The sequence below is a fragment of the Dermacentor andersoni genome, chromosome 4 (assembly GCF_023375885.2).
Source record: "Dermacentor andersoni chromosome 4, qqDerAnde1_hic_scaffold, whole genome shotgun sequence".
Lineage (NCBI taxonomy): Eukaryota > Metazoa > Arthropoda > Arachnida > Ixodida > Ixodidae > Dermacentor > Dermacentor andersoni.
Genome location: NC_092817.1, coordinates 193,000,839 through 193,025,491, shown reverse-complemented (window position 1 = coordinate 193,025,491; position 24,653 = coordinate 193,000,839). Strand labels below are relative to the sequence as shown.

The 24,653-nt window shown below is 48.0% G+C and overlaps 1 protein-coding gene across 1 annotated transcript; it reads left to right on the top strand.

Moving 5' to 3' along the window:
* The first annotated feature begins 375 nt into the window (after positions 1–375).
* Positions 376–24,653, top strand: LOC126531867 (zinc finger protein 711-like). Its single transcript, XM_050179606.3, has 4 exons — positions 376–648; positions 995–1,069; positions 22,711–22,876; positions 23,973–24,653. The coding sequence occupies exons 1-4, from the start codon at positions 636–638 to the stop codon at positions 24,433–24,435; spliced, it is 717 nt and encodes a 238-aa protein (XP_050035563.2). The 5' UTR covers positions 376–635; the 3' UTR covers positions 24,436–24,653.

Sequence of the window (24,653 nt, the reverse complement as noted above, 5' to 3'; positions counted from 1 at the left end):
CATCCATCCATCCATCCAACCAGCGGCGGTGCCGGCCGTGCTGGATAAAGACAAAATAAACAACCAGAAAGCTCATCTTCGCGCATCCACGGCAGCGGCGGCATTGCATTGGCCTCTCTGCAATACCTGAAAAAGCATTCCGTATCACTTTGCGCTGACATTCAATATACACGAACTCGTATTTCGACTTTATGCGTTCACACAAATCTTAGCTGTGTATAGATCCACACTCGTTGAATCTGCTGCATTTCTTTCTCTAAGTTTATGTATAGGCCCTCTCAAAATTTGTGTTGTCATTTCGAATTTCATTTGGAATGTTTACTTTTAGCCATTTTGGTATTTTGTTGGGAGTGCTTTTCAGTCACTCCAGTGAGGATAATCCCCATCGTGGGTATGAGCCATGTTTCGAGGCAACAACCACAGCAACTGTGTCTGGTCGCACAGCACCGGGCTGAGTCCCGTCCCCCAACGGCAGCTGAGGTTGTCTTTAACTGATCGTGGTCGCTGCAGCTTCCGATGGCGAAGAGGAAGAATGCCCAAGAGTAACGTCCGCACTTGTCAGACCTTGAGAGAGAGATGAGCTTCTTGATTGCGCCAAGTGTCGCCACACTACAAACCTACAGAACTGCGCTATTATGGCGAAGCTCGGTATGTACTGTCGATCCCTATTTCTATCCCAGTTTGCGAAATGATTGAAAATTTGTTCGGGCGAATGGCGAATATGTCTTGTGTTTCAAGTAGGAGCACACTTGTGATGTTGTAATACTAGTCTGATAGCTTTTTACTGGTTTCTTTCTCTTTTTCCTTTTCTCGTTTTTTTCCTGTAGCGTTTGCCGTCTAGTTCGTCTGTTGTTAAACAAAACATTTACCAGAGGTAATGGCACTAGTGGTGCATGCTAAAGCAGTTTCGAACTCAGAGCAGCTGAGGTTCCTAAGCACAACGAAAGGTGCCGTTAAGCGACATGACTGCAACAAAGGAAGTTTTATTTCGCAGGCCTGAAGCCAACGGTGCCGGAGGTCTTGGGCATAGGGTCTGCGGTTCCGGAACGCGAACGAGAGATCAGCTCAGGTAGTACTAAATGAGGCGAGCCCTATAAGAGTCTGTGATGGCTTTGTTACCGTTGGTACAATAGGCGCATATAATCTCAGTAGATTCAAGCGTGGTGTTGCGCTACAAGTGGCCGTTCACTTTTCCGGTTATCTCTATAGAAATACAAAAGCGGTAATTGTTACGCGATGACTATTACATTTGCTGCTTTCTTACAGCGTGTTAGTCTTCGGCGAAGGCTCCTGAGATCGTTAAGATTATTCTGACAGTGACATCGGAGCAAGGACGAAGTCCACGTGCATGCTAAGTGTGAGCAGCTTTCTCGAAACTCGCGTAGACACTTAAAAGTGGCTTGGTTCCACTTGCACTTTAGTTTATTGGTCGCTTATATTTCGTCAAAAAGCATATTGGCAATGATACCATTGATGAACGCGAGCAATAATTCGGGATATTTAATACCGTTCTTCGTAAGTTGTGGTAGTGCGTGATTTGTTTTTCTTTTTTTTCCATTTTTAGTGTTTCTCTAGCTTTGTAGGTAACCCAAATCTTAGTCTACAGTTCTCTCTGTTTGCTTTCAGTGGCGTTTCTGTCGCGAATTAAGCTTTTGAGGTGTGCAACAATACATCTGTCATGTTCGCCCGATGGAGAAGCCTTGAAAACAAGAACACAATTTAGCGTTCCGGTCGAACTCGTAGCAAGGGGTTTCTACAATACGTGGATGCGACATGGCGTGACGCATAAGCTGGGGGGAGGCGTGGGAGGGGGCCTTTCTCGGGTGGAGATGGGGCTTTTCCCGATGATCGTTTCGTCCACTTCCCTTTTTTTTCTCTCTCTCTCTTCTGGCGTTTTGTCCATGGCCGCGTCTGTGTCACGGAATCTCTGCATTCTCAGACGTTCTTTTTTGTTTTTTTTTAACAAGTTCCCTTCTAAGTAACTGTCGAGAGAAAGATTCCGTTGATATATATATTCTTCGTTTCGAGCCGTTCGTTAATTTATTGATCGCGATCGGATGTGTCAATTTCTATGCACAACATATGAATTCATAAAATGTCTGATACTACATATTTGATTAAAATAGGAAGTGGGATAATGAAGTCCACTCGTAGCGTGAGTCATCTGTATGGAAACAAAGCGTAGCATGAGCTGTGTGGCTGCGGCTGTCAATAGCGCCACACGACACCCACGTGCTGCCTTTCGCGATGTCCCGATTAACGAGGCAGTCGCGCCACACTTTGCCCCGTTTGCAATGTGCCGCATGAGACAGATTGTCCGCGCCAGCTACGCTACTCACAGCGTTCTCTTCCTAATATAAACCGTTTACCTGTATAATCATACTACAAAATATCGACACGCGAAATGAAAACACGCATAGGGCTGCGCTCAAACTTAGCATTACGGGGTATATTTTTTAAAATGTTTTCCTTTCGAATTTATTTTGCTGCATACAATAATTTCTTTATAGCGCTTCGTCTTACGTGAACGGACGGCCGAGCGGGTCTCCTCGTTCGGTAAGCATGAAATGCTTACCAATTTAAGATTCATTAGAATATAGTGTACCTTATAGATCCCCTGCCTCCCAACCGCTGATGGCATGCACAGCATAAGCATGAATGTGTTCCTACTGAGCTACTGTGTGCATGCTGTGGTCTTAGTAGTAAACGGGAAGCTTATGTTATTTATTATTTCACTGGGCGCTGACTAAAGTCCAAGGTTGGGCTCATTTCGTGAACCATCCAGTTGCTATGCTTGCAACGCCACTGGCTACGTTCGTCGCACAATCTAGCTTGGAGAGACGCCTGGTAGCTGCTGGGGCACGGTTCCCTTTTGCCCCGCAGCAGATGCTCTGCGTGCTGCCTTGCACCAATACGTGCCACCCGCTTATACTGTATTGACTCGTGTAAAGCCTGTTCGCTTGTAAGCCCCCCCCCCCCCCCCCCCGCCCTCTTTGTTGTGTGAAAATTTGGTAACAAAGTTTCACTAAGCGTCACGCGCATACTCACGGGCCGGTTGATTTCCAGAAGCCGCTACAAGGTGGCAGTAGTCCGTGTCGACGAAATCGATCGTCCACTTTAAATGCGTTCATAAACTGCCGCAAATGGTCGCATTTATTCGCGTACCTGTCTGAGCGCAGTTCTAGGCTTCAGTGAGTGGCCATAAGCCTGCCTCGTTAAGGCCCTTAGCTATTAAAAATTCTGAACGAAAGAACGGGCCCTGCAGGAGTGAATACGGCAGTTAGAACACGTCAGAATTGTTCAAAGTACACGGCCAAAGATTGCTATCGCCGTCCATGCTTGGCCCTTCGGGCGAAACCGAAAGGTTTCGTGTTCGCGACCTAACCAGAACGAAAGGCTCCTCAACCGATTAGGATAATTGACTCTCCTTGTAGTATTAATGCGTAAGCATTCTTTGACGAGCACCCCAGCAAAATCTGCCGTCTACGTGAAAAGTGTAATGCCTGGTATCTGCACAAAAATACTTAATTTGCGAATACATCTAATTGTTATATTAGTATAAAGGTAGGTGCTTGATAGCTTCATAAGCGATATGGAATAATTGAAACAAAAAGGAGCACCGACGATTACGATACTCCCTAATGCGAAATTTGAGCGCAGCTCCATACGTGTTTTTCTTTCACCATATATTGGCTGGCGCGGACAACCTGTCTCGTGCGGCACGTTGCAAATGTAGCGAAGTGCCGTGCGACTGACTTACTAATCTGGAGATCGTGAGAGCCAGCTCGTGGATGACGCGGCCGCGATTCACAGCAGCCGCCGCCGAGACCTTCCAGACGACACGCGCTACTCTGGCGCCACCTCGTAGAGATCGTCGCCGTAGTACACGCTTCTCATGCTTTCGCCATACCCTCCTCCGCTTTCCGCCTCATGATTTCGCTGCATCTCCCTCTCCGCTTTTCTCCTCCCGTCTTTCATCCCGCACTGCGCTCCACGTCCGCTTTCGTCTTTCTTGGAGCTCATTCGCTCAGTTAAGCCGCCGACGCCGACGCACGCAACAATAACGAGCGTTTAGAGACCCAACCGCTGTCATGCATCGGCATTCTTCGGCACACATCCATGCGTCAACTGTGCCGAAAGCGTTGGTCGCGACTTGGGTGGCGCGTGGCGACGCGCGGAGGTTTTGCCGACTACCGTTGATAGAAAATCGCCGACGCGTTGCCGGCGTCCACCAATCAATGGCCGCGACGCCTCTGGCTGCTATGCTTATCATGACCGCCGATGCAAAGACACCGAGACCACCGATTGTTCGAATACTTTGGGCGCACAACGCGTGCGACAGTGTTTCTTAACGACAATGTTGTGATACAATGCCGACAACCACACCACCGACGACTGTGGGCTGTGGCACTGCGACGAGAATTTGTGTTGAGTTGGAACGACGGGGACAAACCCAACGTGCCGACTGTCATTACGCCGGTCTGAGTGCAATCGTCGGCTGAAACAACGCGCCGATTCATGGTTGCGCAATGCCTGTGCTTGTTGTATGGACCTTTTGTTGTGCTCGAAACGAATGGAAATATGGTCTGGAGTAATTAGAACTGGCCTACTGCCGATATTGTTTACACTTCGCGCAGGCGTCACGTATCCATCGAGTTCGTAACTGGCGTGTGAACAAGCCCAGCTAAAAAACTCTGTGGGAAGAAATGAATTTTCAGTTCCGTTTGGGGCTGCAGCGATTTCAACTTAGCTACGGTTGGGTGGATGTTGGATTTTTTCTTTATTAGCGACTGGAAATATGACACTCCTGACTTCGCGTGGTGTGTGGTGGGGTGAATAGATCGCGTGGAGCTTCCGGTGGTGAACGGCAGCGTGTTTCATGAGGGAATTACGTGGTCTCAGGTCACAGGTTTAAAGGGAGAGCTTGGTGCTGTTTCCAGAGAAAGACACTAGTAGTCTAACAATGGGAAGTACATCTTCAGCCATGCCGTCCGTTTCAGTTGACAGTGCGCTCTCCGAACGGACATGTGAAATCCTGTTGACTACCAGTTCACAGTACTTCTTCACTCGCTATTTTCAAGGCATGCACCTTATGGGCTAATTTGCGGATAAATCGCTCGTGCAGCACTTAGGTACGCTGACGCACTGAAGGAAACGTGATACAGCGCTGCCATGTTTGTTTCTGTGTCCTTGTACTGGGGCACGGCAAAAAGAAATCATATCTTTGCAATATGTACATTGTGTGCAATGCATAGGAGGACGTCCATCACGCAAGACCTACGCATGCAACCGCGCGTACCAGAATTGCTTCGATGCCTGCTTGAAAAGTAGCACATACGGAGTCAACGAGACTGTGATTGTTTTTGTTTATGGAAAGAGCAGATGGTGTGAGTGCATTACGGGAAGGTCAAAGGGTGTCATCAGTGCTTTGTGAAGTCAGTATGCTTAGACTCCACAAATTTCTTCAGCTTCTACTAAAATCTTTCTCGCTGCAATACTATAAACTGTAGTCAGGCAAAAGATCAACTCAAAGACAAGTTCCTAATGCATCTTCGCAGAATGTGTTTGATTAACAAGTTAACACTTCCACTGCAACATTATGCCAATCTACAGCATATATGCGCTTGAAATAAATGCGGTCTGTAAAAGTGAACGACTGGGCCTGCAATAATAAACTTTGCGTTAGCACTGACAAAAGTGCTACTATGCGTATCAGCCACAACAACACTGTTGCGTGCTTAACCTACTTCCTCGGAGACACCCCTATGAAGACTGCTCTGACCCTTCCCATTCTGGGTGTAACATCGAGCCCTTCTCTCGACTTTTCCGCATGTGTCAGCACAGCTGTATCTAAGGCTCGTCGCATTCTTGGGTTTGTGTCCACTGTCTTTCTTCCCTGTGGACCTGAGGTTTTCACAGCACTATACACTTCTATCATTCTGTCACGACTTGAGCAGAGCTCATTAGTATAGTCCCCGTACCTAACTCACTTCGCTGAGAAACTTGACTTTGTTCACTGCCGGGCAACACGCACCCTCTACTTCCGTCTTTTCAGTCGTCGCAACGTCATACGACCCTTCGAGGATCGCCTCAGTTCCCTCAGGGGGCACACTCTCCAGTACCAGCGCATCATTGCACTAGTGTGTCTATTCTGCAGCATGGTTGACGGCTCTCTGGGTAGCACTCATTTTTCTTCTTCAGTCTCTCTGAACAAGCGGTCAGGACAGCCTGAGCCCCATCACACCTGTACGGACCGACACCGCAACTCCATGCTTATCTCTGGCATACAGAGCTTTCTCTCCACCCCCTTGGCCTTTCCGACTCACCTTCTTTGCGACCGGACTGAATCGTCGCTTCTGCACGTTGTGCACCCGTCTACTGCCCAGTTCTTGCCCTGTGTGTGTGTATTGTGTGTGCCGTACTCTGCGATTCATGTGTGTGTCTTCGGCACCTTGGAAAATCCTGCTCTATATGGTTGGCTATCAGACGCTTTAGCGTACGTGCCTCAGCCTTTTTAGCCTTGCGAGCTGTGTGGAGTGTCATATATGTTGCCGTTATTATTGTTGTTATTATTATTATTATTATTATTAATTCTTAATTTTTTAATTAATGACCTTTTAGAAACGGCAGTAATTCCCAAGACTCTAAAAACGGCTATAGTTAAGCCACTACATAAGGGAGGCAGGAAAGATAAGGTTGAAAACTATAGACCAATCGCAATTTTGCCGGTACTTTCCAAGATACTAGCAAAATTCCTTTACCAATGCATGACGTCTTTCTTAATGAAGTTTTCGATTTTATCGCCCAGGCAGTTTGGTTTCGTTGCGAATCGAGGTACCACAGTCCTAGTAGAAGAATCCTCAGATGAAGTATATTGTGCATTTGAAAACAACTTATTCACCCGTGCGCCATTTCTAGACATAGAAAAAGCTTTTGACACAGTGAATCATAACATTCTTCTAGAGAAACTAACTTTAATGGGATTCAGAGGACCATACCACAACGTACTGCGAAACTACGTGTGGTAGGTCACAGATAGTTATGGCCGACAAGGAAACCGTCAGTAGCAAGCAATGGCTTAGAGCCGGTGTACCCCAGGGTTCGATTTGATCACCTCTTTTATTTAACATATTCGTAAACGATCTTCCTCTAGTAATTTCTATAGGCACTATCTATCAGTATGCTGATGATACGGTAATATTAACAAAGCATATAAATTATGAAAAGGCTGTGGGTGCCCTGCAAAATACAATACACAATTTAATGTACTGGTTCGCGAATAATTGTATTAATGTAAATATCAGGAAGACACAGTTAATATGCTTTAGAAATCCCTTAAAGATCACAGAAATGAACATTCCAGTATTCTTGCATGACCAGCACTGCGTTTCATGTACATGTACCCCTGTTCAGTATGTAGACTGTGTGAAATATCTCGGTTTATTTATCGATAGCAGCATGCCGTGGCAGTATCATCTGGCCTATCTGTGTGGCAAACTTAGGAGTGTCGCTTGGTTGCTTTTTAATATAAAAGGTTTCACGCCATTATCGATAAAAAAAGCCATAGTGCATGTACTCGCATACAGCATCTTTCTGCGCATTGCGATGGCAAACGAGAATTGAACAATTACTAAAAAATATATTGAAAAGTGTTGCCTATGGCTATGGCCAGGTGTCAGGTGACAATTCATTTTCAGCGTTAGGTTTTCCTTCATTTCACTCGTTACTAAAGCAAACTGTTGTTCTTCGTCATTTTTGGAACGACCAATTCAGAGAGAAATATGTAGCCCCCCGAACTTTAGAGGGACAACATTCGTTTCAACGTTCCTCGTTCATCAACTTGGTATGGTGAGGCACGACGATGTGCCTTTGTGCCAAAAATCTTTAATGATCTACCTGACGAATTTTTCTCGGTTCAGTCAAAAAAGGTTTTAAAGAAAATCTCATCTTCCATTTGAGTTGTTTTATGTATGTGTATGTGTTTATTTGAAGTAATTTGGTTGTCTGAACCTGTATACCTTTATGAGCTTACAAAAATGTTCACTACGTTGCCATAACTTGTTTTTAATTTTTGCTTTTTGTTCTGTATCAGCATGAAAAAAATGTTCACTCCGTTGGAATAACATGTATTTAATTTTCCTTTTCTTTGCACAATGTTTTGTCGGCACTAAGGTAACGCCTGTATGTACATTCACCGACTTCATCGCTGTTGCCGGCGCTGCCGGGCTTAGTCACACAAGCCATTTAGGTTTCGACAGGCCCGCTTACTATGTATTTGTTCTTGTGGTGCATAAATAATAACAACAACAACAATAATAATAATAGTAATTATAATAATAATATTTATTATTATTATTATTATTATTATTATTATTATTATTATTATTATTATTATTATTATTATTATTATTATTATTATTATTATTATTGGCTTCTGCTGTTCTCGCTATTTTGTGTGTAACATTACCTGAAAACTGGGCGAATTTGGCAACCTCGGACTCCTAAAGTCTCAAGGCATCGCTGGACACCAACCACGACTCAGTGAGTGCACCTTTACTGGAATAATCGAACTCTAAACATTCTATGACCGGGCGCTCGCGGATAACCCTAACGCCGGGGCACCCGTTGCACGAGCTGCAGGCCCGCGTTGCATACGCACGGCGCTCGCGCACTGCATTTTGTAGAACCAGCATCTGGCCGAAGCTTTTCTGCAAACACAGATGGCGAACCCGCTGCAAGGAGAGCCGAGAGTGGCGCAAATGGAGACGACCGAGGCTAACTCCGATACCATGGCACAGTGGATATACAACGCGAATAGCGGCAAAACGACGGGTCAAACCCACATCGAGTGGCTACGAGCTGATCGTAAGGGCAGGTTGACAAAAGAAGACAATGAATCCTCAGAGGAAAGAGCAGTAGAAGTCCTGAAGTCAGACCCCAAATCTCAAGCGCAACAACCACTGCCGCAGCACCAACGCATTCCGAGGATGCGACCCTTCTGTGCTGAGAACTTCAATATCGTTTTCCGCCCTCAAGCAGGATTTGACCTCTCAAAGCACACACTCATCGCACTGACACATCTCATCGGAAGATGCAGTGGTTTGGCACATGAAGAATTTCACGATAATGTCAGAGTACAAGTGCAGAAACTAGAGAATGTCATCATCGTGAGCACAGCAAACACAGAACGAGGTTCTAAACTTCAGGACATCAACACCATACAACTCAGCGGAACAATCTACGAAGCAAATTCTTATACTCAAAACCCAGTCGATGTGTGTCGCGGAGTGACACATGGCCTCGAACCAGGCACAAATCCCTTAGATTCTTGCAGGCCTTCGAGTGGACTCAAGATACACGGTTCTCTGCGCGTCCATGCTGGGATCTTCAGCAGCCGTGGTTATCGCCTTAGTCGGACAGCACGTCCGCTATCCCAGCAAGCCCATCCGAAAGTCTGTCCACTACTGCAGAACTTGCGGTGCCATCGGACACCGACAGGACATCTGTCTTCATCCGAGAGCCAACTTCTTCTACACATGTGGGCGCGACGGGGTCACGGAAGCACACGACTGTCACCGAAAGTGCAATATTTTTGGTAGAGACCACAAAACGGCAGGCAAAGAAGGTAAAAAGAAACTCCGCAGCAACCTACCCATATACCAAGTGAGAAGACAGCAGCTGGACAACGCTCGCGCCCGAGGGCATCGTGGGAGCTCAAGCGCTGAAGACTTCCCCGAGTTTGCTACCACGTCGGACAGGTCACGGGGGCCGGAGCCTCAACGAAGACCTGGCCGGAGCCACTGTCGCTTTGTCCTAAGGCCGAGCTTTACATCCTGCACTCGGTCATGGTCTCACTCCGCTAGCCGAATCACTTAGGCCGTCACGGCGAACGGAAGCAACGGCTCGAGTACCCCACGCAATAAGATCAGTTCAGGGCAGACAGCGACTATGCGAACTCTTGAAGATAAAGTACAGGATCTACAGAGGACGATTTGACAACGACCGGCAGCCGAGTGCAACATACCAGAACACTAGGACAGAGTAGCGAAGAGAGTATAAGAAAGAATGTTAAACAGGTAGAAGCCAGAATAATGAAGCGGTTAGACAAAAGGCTGCAAGCGTATGAAGCGAAGATTCTCGACTTCGTTGAACGATGCCTCCAAGGCTTTGATAAAACCGTGACTGCGCAATTTCTCGCGTCAGCAGACAGAACCATGCAAACAGCGATAACTAAAATCATGGAAAAGGTAGCGCCAGTATACCGCATGGTGGCCACCCTCGATGCCAAACTGGATGGTTTCACGGCAGAAAAACACAGCTTCATGATCAGTGCTTACAAGAATTTCGTAACTAATAAACAACTGGCGGAGCAATTAGGGACCAAACAGAAAGGCCGAAATGCAGTACGAGTGGAATCTGCGGAAACTTCTAGCTCGACAACATCAAACAACATACTCCAGGCGGAAGACAACTAACAACATGGCAGCTCCGAAATGTAGACAGCGCGAACCACTTCCCACCCTCAGCATTTGGCACTGGAATTGCAGATACTATAGACCTGCCAGAATATCTCAAAACAAGCAATCCAGACATAATCACCTTACAGGAAGCGAACACCGAGATAATCAAGTTCCCCTGCTACAACATTATGGCACACACCGCCCGCACCACCCGCACCGCAATCCTTGTCAATCGAGCACTTTTGTTCGTTCTAAACTAGAATATGCATCGTCTGTGTGGGATATATTTACTGAGTCTTATTAGTCACCTTGAAGCTGTGCAGAATCGTAGCGCAGGCGTCATTTTTTTCATCTACTCCCGTCTTTCCAGTGTTTCATCTATGAAAACAATGTTACAGCTTCCATCCCTTTCCTTACGCAAGAAAATAACAAGTCTCTCCTAATTTCGTAAGATTCACTACTATAACCCTCGTCTTAAGCAGGAACTATATTTCCATCCTTCATTCATATCACCTCGTATTGACCATCGTTATAAAATGCTTGTTCCTCGTTGTCACACTAACCAACACTTTCATTCTTTCATCCCTCAAATTTCTAATGATTGGAACCACTTGCCCCCCTCCATTGTATCTATTACAGACCCCAGTGGCTTTAGAAATGCGCTTGAATATGTTATCTAACTTTTGCGTTGTGTTTTTTATTTCCTATTTATTGTTCCCACTCCCTTATACAATGCCCTATGGACCCTGAAGGTATTCAAATAAATAAACAAACAAATAAGTAAAGAAGATATTAGCCGTACAGCCTCACGAAATTAAAGGCACTGAAATCGAGCACACCATAGAGGAGGTGTTTCAGACTAGCAAGGCTCAGCAGAGCCTACATGTGGCCAACTTCCATAGCCCGCCGCGGGAGCAGCTACCCAACTACGACCACTTCGTCCGAGACCTTCGCAAGAGTGTTAACAGCGAAGGGTTTGTTGTAGCCGCAGATTGTAACGACCCACACGCGGCGTGGGGCTACCCCAACACCACCAAAAAGGAGCACGGGTTCACAACGCCGCCCAGCAACACGGCTTGACGCTGTGAAATGACCTGCTCCAACCCACCCGAACGGGCAACATGGTGCCAAAGGACACCAATCCTGATCTCACGTTGACTCGAGACGTAGGGAAGTTCACGTGGACCCGGCTCTCGGACACGCTAGGGAGTGATCGCCATATAATTCAAATCGAAGTTGAGCAGTGCCGCCGCTCGCCCAAGATAGGAATGGCCTGACTCACGGACTGACACACGTACAGGAATGAACTTTACAACGATTCGGACATCGAAGACATTGAAGCTTGGCTTAACGGTATCGTAGGTGAGACTGACGGCCACAGCAGAAGAAGTCAACTAGACGAGGACAATCCGACGGTTGATAATCATCTCCTGCACTTATGGCAGGCTCCACGATCGCTCCTCAAACCATGGCATAAGCTCAAGCGCCGAATTGCCGCATTAGCCACGCAGGCATAGGAGTACGCTGAACAGCTAGCGGGCCAGAACTGGCGGTCCTTCTGGGACCAACTTCAAGGGAGCCTCGGCACAAAGAAGACTTCGTATATACTTCAAGCCTTGATCTACGACACCCGCACCAAGACCCAACGAAGCCATACAATTAACCGACTCATCTACAACTATGGCGGCACAGAGGGCCACCTACTCCAACTTCAGACGAAGCTACACGGCTCAGCTAACCCGCAAACCATTGCCATCATCCTTTGTAGCCCTGGCATAGAAGGGTTGATCATTTGTTGAACAGGAAGGAACGCCGAACGAAGAGCTAGATCGACCTTTATTGGAGGTAGAGTTAGACGTGGCCCTGGCTAGGCTAACACAAAACACGAGCCCTAGCAAAGACAGAGTCACGAACAAGCACCTTCGATAGCTACCCCCCACCCCTCCCGGGCATTGACAGCTCTCCTTCGGTACTAAAAGACTGCTGGATCAAGGGCGAGCTACCCGGATGCACTCGGAGTCTGGATGCACTCGTAGGTGACCATGGTACTCACGGCTAAGAAACCCATCTCCATCGCGATTCTCCGCCCCATCTGCCTTACTTTCTGCGCCGGGAAACTATTTGAACACATGGTCACCGAACGGCTCACGACATATTTTGAGGAAAACGATCACTATCCGAGCATCATGTTCGGCTTGCGACAGATGCTCTCCACTCAGGCCTTCCTCTTCCAGCAAAAGGAATATATTCTTGACCTTTTGAGCAAACACAGCAAATCATCCATTCTAGCTCTAGACGTAGAGGGCGCCTTCGATAATGTGAGCCATGAAGCCATTCTCCATAACCTAGAAGATATCGGCTGCGGCGCCAAAGCATACGCCTGCATGCGCGCTTTCATCACCGACCGTACGGCCATGGTAGGGATTGCCAACCCCCGGAGCAAGACATTTCACCTACCTAGCAGTAGTACACCACAAGGTTCGGTAGTCTCGCCACTCCTCTTCAATATAGTCTTCCTCAAACTTCCCCGCCTCCTAGACACCGTCCGAGGGATATGCCACACCCTATATGGAGATGATATCATACGGTGGACGAGAAGCGTAAGCACGGGCGAATAGGAGGACAGTCTTCAGGAGGCGGTCAACATCATCGAACAGTACCTCAACACCAGCGGGTTACACTGTGCCCCGGACAAATCCGAGCGCCTGGTGCTCGGGACTAGCACCCGGGGCAGACCTCCAGGCCACGACGCACCGGACCGACAAGTCCTTTCAGAGGGAGTCCCAATACCGAAGGTCGACTCGCTTCGAATCCTCGTACTTCATGTACACAAGGACGGATCCGGCTCCGCCACACTCCCAGGCAACTGAACACCGTGACACAGCTTACTCATCTCATACGACGGGTGGTCGACCGCCGCAATGGCCTCAAGGAGCACGACACCTTGTGAATGGCACAAACCCTCCTTTACAGCCGCATTACGTACAGAACTCCTTACCTCAACCTGAAGACAGCGGAGAAACACAATAGGAAAGGCCACGAAGCTCGCCCTAGTACTGCCACCAGCCACCTCCACTGACCGATTTCTTCGCATGGTAGTTCACAACGCCTAGGAGGAACTCGTGCAAGCACACCTCATCAAGCAGATCGAGACACTCAAGCTCCGAACCCCAGTCCAGGCAGTCATTCGACGTACAGGATACGCAGACAACCTAGAACTTTTGGATGTGGGGGAGGGTATACCCTCCCCACATCCAAGAGAAGAAGCAAAGACACCGACTACACGTGACTACAAAGCAATACGTTCACCCGCGGCATCTTATTGCATCATTTCCTACCGACGCTATACACATTGCAATGTGCCAGGCACCCTCACACCCCTTCTACTGCAATGCAAGAATACCGGAGTGAATATCGCAGCGACACAGCCAGCAGTAACAGACTCAAACGTCCTCACTGTAACGTGGGAAGCTGCGATCTCCAAGCCGGACCGGTTCGACAAGCGCGAACTTGTCGCCCGGGCCCGGCGGGAAGTCCAGGCCAGAGGGTTCCTGGAGTGATTGACTCTCCCACCTCGAGGGACACGTCACTGTTTCAAATAAAGGTTTGTTCATCCAACCATTCTGCATTTTCTTCTTTTTTCTTCTTATTATTAAAATGATCACTACGACCGCATTGAATGTGTTGAACGCAGCACGACATGTAATTAAGTATATTTCTAGGGCTTCGTGCGCTCTCACTCTTTTAATGAACGCGCCGGAGATGTATCTCTTGATGAAAATGGTGATGTGTCGAAAACTGCTGATGCCTTTGCAGAACATCTTTTGTTCTGTATATGGTGTAAAATATACTTCAACTAACCGTCCTCCTCATTCTGGCAAGGTGTGTACGCTACAAGTGAATGAAGACCTTGATTTCAAGTGTATGAAAATGGAACATCTGAAACCTTCCCTTTCTTGTAGTGCTGATGGTATTCCCTAATTCCTCCCGCACTGATTAAGACGTATGAAAGCGTACTTGTCCCTGTTCTCACAGCATGTTCTCAAGTTCGCTAGGGTCTAGTACGTTTTCAGACACTTGGCAGGCAGCATGGATATTGCCCGTGAAAAAATCGGGTACTATAGGTGCAGTTACTATCGGCCTATATCCACGCTCTGCGCGGCGTCAAAAGGGCTTGAACCTGTTTTGCATTCCCTGCTTTCTATTAGTGCTAAGAACATTTTAATAGATGAACAGCCTGGCTTTGTATGCCGACGAACTAACGCCATTTAAGACTTTCAAAAGTGTTCACGCCTGCATTTACCGTACAAAAAAGACATTTTTTCACTCTCAAACTGGTGCAGAAACAATATGGTACTCTTCAATGGTTCCAAAGCTATGGTATTCTAGCGACCGTCCGTCACTTCTTTATCTATGCCGTGGGGTCATTGCCGCCTGCTCGAACCAAAGTGGCTGTCCGACAGGGCCACCACCACTGCCACTCAGCAAACCTGCTTTTAATCTTGAATAAAGCGAGTCGACTATCCGTTTTCAACCTGTCAAAACGTGTATTACTTGCCTCCGCAAATTCGAGCTCCCAACAAGTGGACGATGCCACTCCTACTCCTGCTGACAAAGACCGCGCCACGATTACTTCTGCTGTCATCGCCGCAGGGCTTGAGCTTCCCAGCTTTTGGTCCAAGAATCCTCGAGTTTGGTTTATGCAAGTAGAAGCGCGTCTTCAAAGCGGGCGCATCACTCACAGACAGCAAGATAACTGTGCGTCGTCGCCGCGCTACCCTCCGACATCGTCGATGCCGTAGACGACTTACTAGCGGCTGCGCCGACGACCACAGCATACAACGACCTGAAGCGCACGGTCCTACAGCGCATCAAGCCATCGCAACAGCGTAGGCTCGAACAGCTTCTCTGCGAGGAACTCGGCGACCAACGAACGTCACAACTCCTGCACCGGTTGCGTCAGTTGCTGGGTGGCCACTCCGCAAACGAGAGCCAGCGTCCACTTTTGCGTGAGCCGTTTTTACGGAGCCTCCCACAGTCCACACGCATGGTGCTGGCGGGTTCCGACGAGACAAGTCTTGATTTGCTATCTGCACTCGCTGACCGAATATGCGACTGCTTGTCGGCGGCGCAGCTACCTATCGCCGCTGCGACAGTCTCAGAGCCAGGCGACCGACTCTCGCACCTGGAGGAAACAGTCAACCGCCTTACCAGTGCGCTGGAGAAGGTACGACGGGTGGCCACACCGGCGACGAACTTCAGTGCAACCATTCGCCTTCACAGTCTCGCAGCACACCTATAGAGATTCGCCGCAACACTTGTTCTTGTACCATCGTCACTGTCGCGAACAAGCAAGTCTCGGAACCCAGCCCTATTCATGGACGGGAAACGCACCGGGCAGTCGCTAACGGCAGCATGCGACATCGGCCCTCACGCAAGCCGCCTATTCGACCGCATCACCAGAACCCACCTCCTCGTCGTTGACCGCGTATCGCCAACGCGGCAAGTCCACACCCAGGCTCCATGCAGTGAACAACACTGCCATCGCGTCGTATGCGCTCCCGTCAATAATGCTAGGCATGGTACTCCGGCGTTTTCTCAGATGGCTGTTTGTAATCGCGGACGTCAGCTTTGCCATACTGGGAGCGGACTTCCTCAGCCATTTCAATCTAGATGTGAGTGTTCGCGATCGGTGTCTAACGGATAACGTCACATCTCTCGATGTACTTCGCCTGCAGTCCAACCTCACTTCATCTGGAATATGTACGTTTCGGCCGGTTTCAACGTACCACTAGACACTTGCCGATTACCGGCAACTTACGAAGCCCCAAAACGATGCGCTGCCCGTGTGACACAAGGTGGTGCATTCAGGGAAAAGACGGGTAATGGGTTAATGCGGAAGATGGAAATTCAAGACGATGAGCAAAACGTGAACAAGGTGAATGCAGGAGCCAGCGTTTCGACAAGTGGACTTGAAGAAGACAAGTCCACTTGTTGAAACGTTGGCTCCTGCATTCACCTTGTTCACGTTTTGTTCAAGGTGCTGCATTGTATCACCACCACCGGCCGACCTGTCGCCGCCCGGCCACGGAGGCTCGCTAGACGGAGGTTGGAATTCGCCCGCCGTGAGTTCGAACACATGCTTCAGCTCGGCCTTATTCGTCCTTCCTCGAGCAATTGTTCTTCACCTCTCCGTCTGATTCCAAAGCAGGACAGTGGCGAGTGGCGGCCTTGTGGTGATTACCGAGGATTGAGTGCCGTCGCAACTCTGGATCCATATCTCTTTGCCCATATGGCTTCGGCGCTCGTCTCGCAGGAACCAAAGTGTACAGCAAGATCGATTTGATCAGTGCGTACCGCCAAAATCCTGTCGAAACCAGCGGCTTTCCGAAGACAGCAATCACTACTCTATTTGGCCTATTTGAGTTTGACCGCACGCCTCGTCATTTGGAGAATGCGGCGCAAGCTTTTCCAAGGTTCAGGGACGAGGTTACGCGTGGACTCCCGTTCATTTTCGTCTACTGACGGCATTATCGTTGCAAGTCGCACAAACGAAGAGCACAGAGAGCGCCTTATCCTTCTATGTGAGCGATTGAATGAACACGGCCTTTTCCTAAAGCCCCAAAAATGCATTTTCGGAGTTATAAACCTGGATTTTCTCGGCCATCGCGTATCACGGGTGCGGGAAATTGAGGACTTCCCCTCTCTAACCTCCTTCGGAAAGTTGCGCGAGTTTCTGGGTCTCATAAATTTTCACATACGTTTCATGCACTCCTATGCGCAAGTTTTTAAGCCGCTGACCGGCCTGTTGCGTCGCGACGCCAAAAAAGCTCCTACCTTCCACTGCGCCTCGGAGCACGAACACTCCACTCCTTCCATAAAGCCAAAACGCGGTTGGCGACTGCAGCGTTACTAGTTCATCTGTTGCCCGACGCGCTAACTCGCCTTATGGTAGACTGGTTGACCATGGCAGTGGGTGCAGTACTGCAGCAGCACGATGGCAGAGACTGGAGGCCACTAGACGTTTTCTCAAAGTACCTCAAAACTACAGAAGCTCGCTACAGCATTTCTGGGAGAGAAATGTTGGCCATCTATTGCGGTGTCAAGTATTTCCGTTTTTTGTTTCTTGAGGGCTGTAGCTTTTACATTCTAACTGACCACAAGCCGTTAACCTTTTTTTTAAGAACAACAGTTCCTCATACTCAAAACGTCAGCTTCGGCAACTTTCCTTTATCTCCAAATTTTCTACGGACATGCCCCCATATCACTGGAAACGAAAATCAAGCAGCTGACGCACTGCCGCGGATCGGCGCTGCGCCTGCTTTCCCTGTGGATTTCCAAGCTGTAGCCTCCGCCCAGCAAAACGACACCGAGCTGCGCCACTCGCGGGAAAAAGGGCCCTCGCTCCAGTTTGTGGAGGTGCCGCTTCCCTGCACAAGAGTGGTCATGTGCGACATATCGCAGGCAGCTCCTTGCCCCGTTCGTGCCCCATCGCTTTCGGCGTCCAATATTCGATTCACTGCGCGGGCTAAGCCATCCCAACATCAGAGCGACACGAGGGTTATCAGAAATCGCTTCGTCTGGCCAGGGATCAACAAAGATGTTCAAAGCTGGGCAAGAAGCTGCCAGGCCTGTCCAGTCGTGAAAGTGACCCGGCACACGCGTTCAGCGGTGCAGCTGAATTCGACTGCCAGAGAGCCGTTTCGATCACATGCATATAGACTTGGTGGGGCCACGTCTGCCCTGCCAAGGTTTCAGACACCTCCTCACAGGTGTTGACTCAAGGTTGACTCAAAGTTGCCTGAGGTGACGCCTCTACAAGATATCACGGCTGAAACAGTGGCGGCATCATTTTTTGCTATGTGGGTGTCGCTGTACGGTTGCCCTTTGCACTTTACTGACCGAGGTGGGCAATTCCAAAGATTGCTTTTTTCTGCCTTGGCGAGACTGCTGTGCACGCGCCTTCATAACACCAGGCTTACCACCCATAGAGCAACGGCATGGTCGAACGTCTCCAACGACAACTGAAGGCGTCATTGAACCTCATGCTCGACAGACAGCACTGGTTGGAAAGGCTAGTACTAGTGCTACTGGTGCTGCGAACAGCAATCAAGGATGCCCTCGGAGTCAGCGCAGCTGAGATGCTCTATGGATCAGCAATCCGCTTTCCGAGCCCGTTTTTGACACTCAGCAAGGCACTCCGCAGGCAGCCGCGCAGCACATACAGAGGCTACACTCCTGGTTCGACCAGCTTCGACCTACGCCCCCACGTATCGCCCGCGGGCACCCTTTGTTCTGTTTCCTTCCCGACAATTGACACAACCACTTACGTCTTTCTGCGACGCGACTCTATCAAGCGACTATTGACTTCTTTTTATGAATGCCCTTTTCGTGTGGTTTCGCGTTCAGAGAAAACCCTGAAGAATGACGTTCGCGGCAAAGAAGAGACAGTGTAGTGCGACCGCGTGAAAGCAGCCTATCTTGAACATTAGCTGTTCGTTCCTTCCGCCATTCACACCTAAGCAGCCGGTATTCTAGGTGGGTGAGCCCTTGTAGCGAGCGTCCATCGCTTCGTTATCCCCACGGGGGGGTCATAACTCCTTGCCCGAAGCAAAGCGGCTGTCCAACAGGGGCACCACCACTGCCACTTGGCAAACCTGCATTTATTCTTGAATAAAGCCAGTCGACTCTCCGTTCTCAACTTGTGAAAACGTGTGTTGCTTGCATCCGCTGAACCGAGCTCCCGACAGTATTATTTATACGCAAAAAACACATCAGGTGCAATTTTCATAAACTCTTCGGTATGCTCCACTGCCCAGAGTCCCTGAAAAGAAATGTCTTAGTCTGTACAGCGACAAAACGCTAAGCTTCTGTACATACGTTAAATATGCACAACGTTCACACTCTTGGAGTTTTATGTCGTATATTGCGTGATTTCCACTCACTTAGTTTCTGAAATTGCATTCTGCTTTCTGCCTTCCACTACTAGAGTGTGTCTCTGTAGATTGGGGCGCAACGTGCAAATCTAATTCTGACCTCATTGAATGCGTACAGAATAAATTGATATCTATCTTCAAGCACCAATTTTGCCATCCTGGTGACCATATCTTTGCCGTCTCAAATATACCACAACTCACACATCTAGACTCGAGACTTATTAAATCAGACTTTTCTTTCTGTATAAGGTGGGACATGGCGTTATACATTCTCCAAAGCTTGTTGATGATGTACAATTTTTCAGGTCGCAACAGTATACCAGGCAACCTTTCGCGTTCTCTGGATGGCCGTGTTGGATTAAAGACTGCCCTATGCATGGCTCGATTCCAAAAACGTGTGATAAGTATTGTGCCTGGAGTGATATAAAACAGAGTTCATTTCCAGTATTCTTTATATATGTATATAACCATGTTATATGAATGACTCTTTTACGCTTCCTCGTTTTCTCTTTCCCTATTTGTTTCCCTCCCTCGCATTGTCTTGTCTGCGACATTTGTCTTCTCTGTACACTATTTATCCCGTATTACTTTGTAAGTGTACCAGTACGAAGTCTCTCTAGCTGTCTCTGGGCACAATAATAAGCATTTGATAGATTTGTGAGTCATTATTCATTATTATTACAGGTAAATAAAATAGTGCATTATGTGTACGTACTATTGTATCATTTCAGTGCAGTAGCTTTTGTGCAATATTGTTCTAGTGTGACAGTTTTCTTAAAGCTATCAACTATATGAAAGTGCAATTAAACGCTATGTGCCTGATCATACACATTGTGCTATTAGTTTCGTCTGAAGTTTAACCACCACTCACGTCTACAGCGATTCATGCTCGGCCGTCAAAGCCTTTCAGAAAGGAGCAGTTGTAAGGCAAGCACTAGAAATAATCAATAGATCCGCACCGCTGCAGCATCGCACCATCTGCTGGTTCTCGGCACACCTCGGAGAGATCGAGGACGCCCCTCGCAATCTCAATTAGATGGCTCACAGGAGCGCGCGAGACCTACCCCCCCGCGACGCCACGTATTCTGGTCGTGACCATCCCAGCGAGAATCTGGACCCTCCCTCCACATACAACGAGATCCCAAAGCACTTCAATCTAGACCGCAAAATATACACCACACCTCACAATAAGCTCACCAGGCCTCAAGCCCTCACGTTCAAAATGCTTCAAACAAACACGTACCCCACGCAGAACAGACTACATCACTACATGCCTGACCTATACAAAATATCATATTGCGAAAATTACCATAGCACACTAGGGGTACATCACTTGCTCTGGCCGTGTGGTCGGACCCACGCAAACAAGGATCAAGAGTCCGCCAGGCTACAAGAAGCGTTATGCAGCACGGACCAGGCGGAGCAGCTCTGGGCTGTCCAGCGAGCCCACGATGCGGCCAGGGAGTTACAACTTCCGGTCCCTACGTGGGAGTAGGCCGCTCTATGGGACCTTGCGCCCCGTAGCTCGCAGGACCTTTCATTAGAGTTATTCCATCCATCCATCCATTCATCCATCCATCCATCCATCCATCCATCCATCCATCCATCCATCCATCCATCCATCCATCCATCCATCCATCCATCCATCCATCCATCCATCCATCCATCCATCCATCCATCCATCCATCCATCCATCCATCCATCCATCCATCCATCCATCCATCCATCCATCCACGGTTGGATACCGTGTCCACTGTTGTGCAATAAAATAATATGGCACAGAAATTATTGTGTGCCTTACAAAAAAAATTGAATGTCTTGCTCAATCAAAACATCATATTAGGTAGAAAACAATAAACAAAGCGGTATTTTCTATTTTTTGTGTGGTGACTTGAAGTGTATAAATTGTGAAAAGAACCTGTTTGTGTATATGTTTTTATTATCCAAATGGGCTGCTCCTATACATTTGAATAAGTGCTTCAATAGTGCGACTTGAAAAAGCGGAGCGAACGATACTTATTAAAACCCTCCCATTCTCAAGTTGGTAGTACCTCACGGTACGTAATTTCATTAATGTCGAGAAAGAGAGACTTTACATGTCGAAACCAGATACAGTATAACATGGTATTTACACAATGAAAATTTTCCTACTAATATACTGAATGCTGCTCAATGTGAAGACATCTCGATGCCGTGTTGACGCCTCAAAACAACATAGCAAAATAAATTAGGTGCTCCATAGGCAAGATTACACAGAAACAAGAATCAGGAGCATCGAAGCTACGAATTTGGTAAATTTTAGCGATTGTAGATGTGTTTTGTTTTGTGAGCGCTACACTTATCCCAATTTTTTCTAGTGATTTTTTCAGAACCCACATTTTCGTGCTTCTTTCATACACCAACAAGCATAATTATATATATAATATTATATATTATATACACATATTTCAGTTAAAATGTGCACACCTGATTCTTAGATGGCGGTGCTATGAGCTACGAAAGTTAAAAGCGTACAATAGCTTTTGTTACAATACGGCATGGTCGGGCAGGTATTAGCAAAGCGAACTTGTAGACAGACGACTACGCGGGTAGCAAGTGCTGATGTTGATACTTTGAACACTTTTGTGGCTTCAAAGTGGAAAAGAAACTGTTGCGGCAGGCGTACATTCATTATTGAAACGCGTTTTCTTTATATCTAAAAGGGCATAGTGGTCACTGACTCATCGTTTCAAGCTCAGTTCACAGCAGGCTGATTTGGCTGATGAGCGGTTGAACACAAAATGATCAAGCAACAGTGGGCCGCAGCCGAAAAGCAAACCGAAAAGCGCTTGTGTCCAGTGGTTACGTAGCCTTCTCCTCCAAGCGACGTGAATCGACTCGTTGGCTTGGCGGCACGTGCCGACTCGTGCCGACACATGCCAGTGGTTGGACCTTAATAGATGCGCTTTAATATTGATCAGAGAGAAGTCACATGATCAAATTTATGCATACGCATAGGTATAAATGGGGCACCATATAATATACATTGGGAATCCTATAGTAGGGGTATCTCAAATGAAATTTCGGGGTGGGCTAACTTGAAATTTGGGGACGGGCCAACTTAAATTTTGCGGTTGGAGACTTAAATTGGAGGGTTGACCAACTTGAAATTGGGAAATCGGTTGACTTGACATACGGGGGTAGGCCAACTGAAATTTAGGAGCAGGCCAACTTGAAATGCAACTTGAAATTCTGGGATGGTCGAAGTGAAATTGGCCGGTATTCTTAGGTTTACTTAGGCAATTCTAGCAGAGTTTCTGCATACTTGTTCTCAGGAGCAGATGAACCCGCACTTCTATCGTCTGAGAGCTGCGAGCCTAGCGGGAGCCACGTCTTCTCGGAGGCAAAACGGAAAGTCCACCACCCCCACAAGCGCCTGGAAATGCCGAGGGAGACAAAGAGACATCAGTGCTCATACTGCCCGTACTCCAGCAAGGAGAGGTCAGGATTGAGCTTGTTTATGTGTGTTACCAATGCGCGTTTGCTAGGTCAATGGCCTCTAGCTACAAGGTTGCAGTACCAGGCCTCTAGTGCCAGGTTGCCATGCACAACTGAGAGAAACGGTCTTCTGCAGTCTTTTTGATATTATTCTCATAACATCCATTGCTTTTTGACCGGTGAATAGCTTACAGCATCCTTTTCCAGTTATTCAGGAAACGTAAGTTTTCTTGCGACTACCGAAAGACCCCGTGCTGACGATTTTAGCGCGTTTATATCGCTTGCTACTATGAACAGGCGTCATAAGTCACGTGAGTGAGCTAAGAACACTGGTAGTTGACAACCATTAATCAAAGTGCAAAATTGATAGGGGCTCATTAGATAATGATGAGCGCTAAGGATGTGAAAACGCTAAAAGTTGTATGGTCTGAATCAGGCGCATATAACCCAATAAAGACTATACGACGTCAGTGCGCACCTGCGCAGTCGATAGTGATTAGAAGAAACCGACACCAAAGTGCCGGAGTGATACTGAGAAAGCTCCGCTTAAGAATGGTATACGTACCGATAGGATACAGAGAGACAACAGTTAAAATTAGAGAGGAAACGTAACGCAGCAGCGTGATAACCAAGGGGCGATTAGGAGGAAGACGCGGGATAGGGCAGGTTTGTCCGAAATGCAGCACGCAACCGGTTGTTTATTAGAGCAACGAAATTGATGGCAAGGAAGGGAAACAAAATTTAAGACAGCGTGTGATTAGGTAGCGCGAAAAAAATCATGAAATTGATAGATATGGAGTAGAGTCGGTGCACTCTTGACTGCCGTGTAAGTAGAGATTACAGATAGAATAGGCAGTCATTTCACCTGCAGTGGGAGTAACAATGATGAATAGAATTGCGAGGATTCTTTTTAAAATTTTCTGTAGTGGCTGAACCGGGCGCGGTGAATAAAAGAAATGATGCGTGTTAGTAGAAATAAAAAGGCTTGCGTCTCAAATATAAAAATTCCCAGAACCAGGCACAATCAACAAGAAAGCTCTGTGAAGCGAAAGTAATTTTAGGACCAACGTCATTCACCCGATCGCATGCACCCACTCAGGTCGACGGTGACCAGGCACGAGAGGTCCCACACCGGCGACAGGCCCTACGTGTGCCAGGTCTGCCACAAGGGCTTCGCCCGTTCAGACCAGCTGAACGCGCACCTGAACACGCATACGTCGGAGAGACCGTATAAGTGCGCCGTCTGCTGCCAAGGCTTCGCGAGCACGTCCGGACTGTCGCACCACAGGTTCAAGCACCTGGACGCCACCACGCATGCGCACCGGTGCCCCGAATGCGGCAAGGTCTTCGCGCGCAAGTACGGCCTGACGACGCACCTGGGGACACATACGGGCGAAAAGCGCCACGCGTGCGCTGTGTGCAGTCGCAAGTTCACGCAGAGAAGCGGCGCCAGAAAGCACGAAAGAGTGGCGCACGGAGCTGCGTCGGGACCCCAGTTGTTAAAGGCGACCGACGTACCGGGAGAGCAAGGCGGACCTCTCTCCAGCCCGCGTGAGCTGTGAGCCCCGCCAAGAGCACTGTTGTAGCAGTAAGGTCACCAGGCAGTGATTTGTAATGGTCTATAGCATACGAAATTGAAAGCACGCTCTCGGCGTAGTAGTGGAAGCCGGTACGTCGCAAACGATGTGATGCTCAAATCATAATGTTGAGCGAACGAACGTAGTACAAAAGTTTTCACCATAATTAATCGTTTAGAATACCATGGTAGTAGAATAGCAGC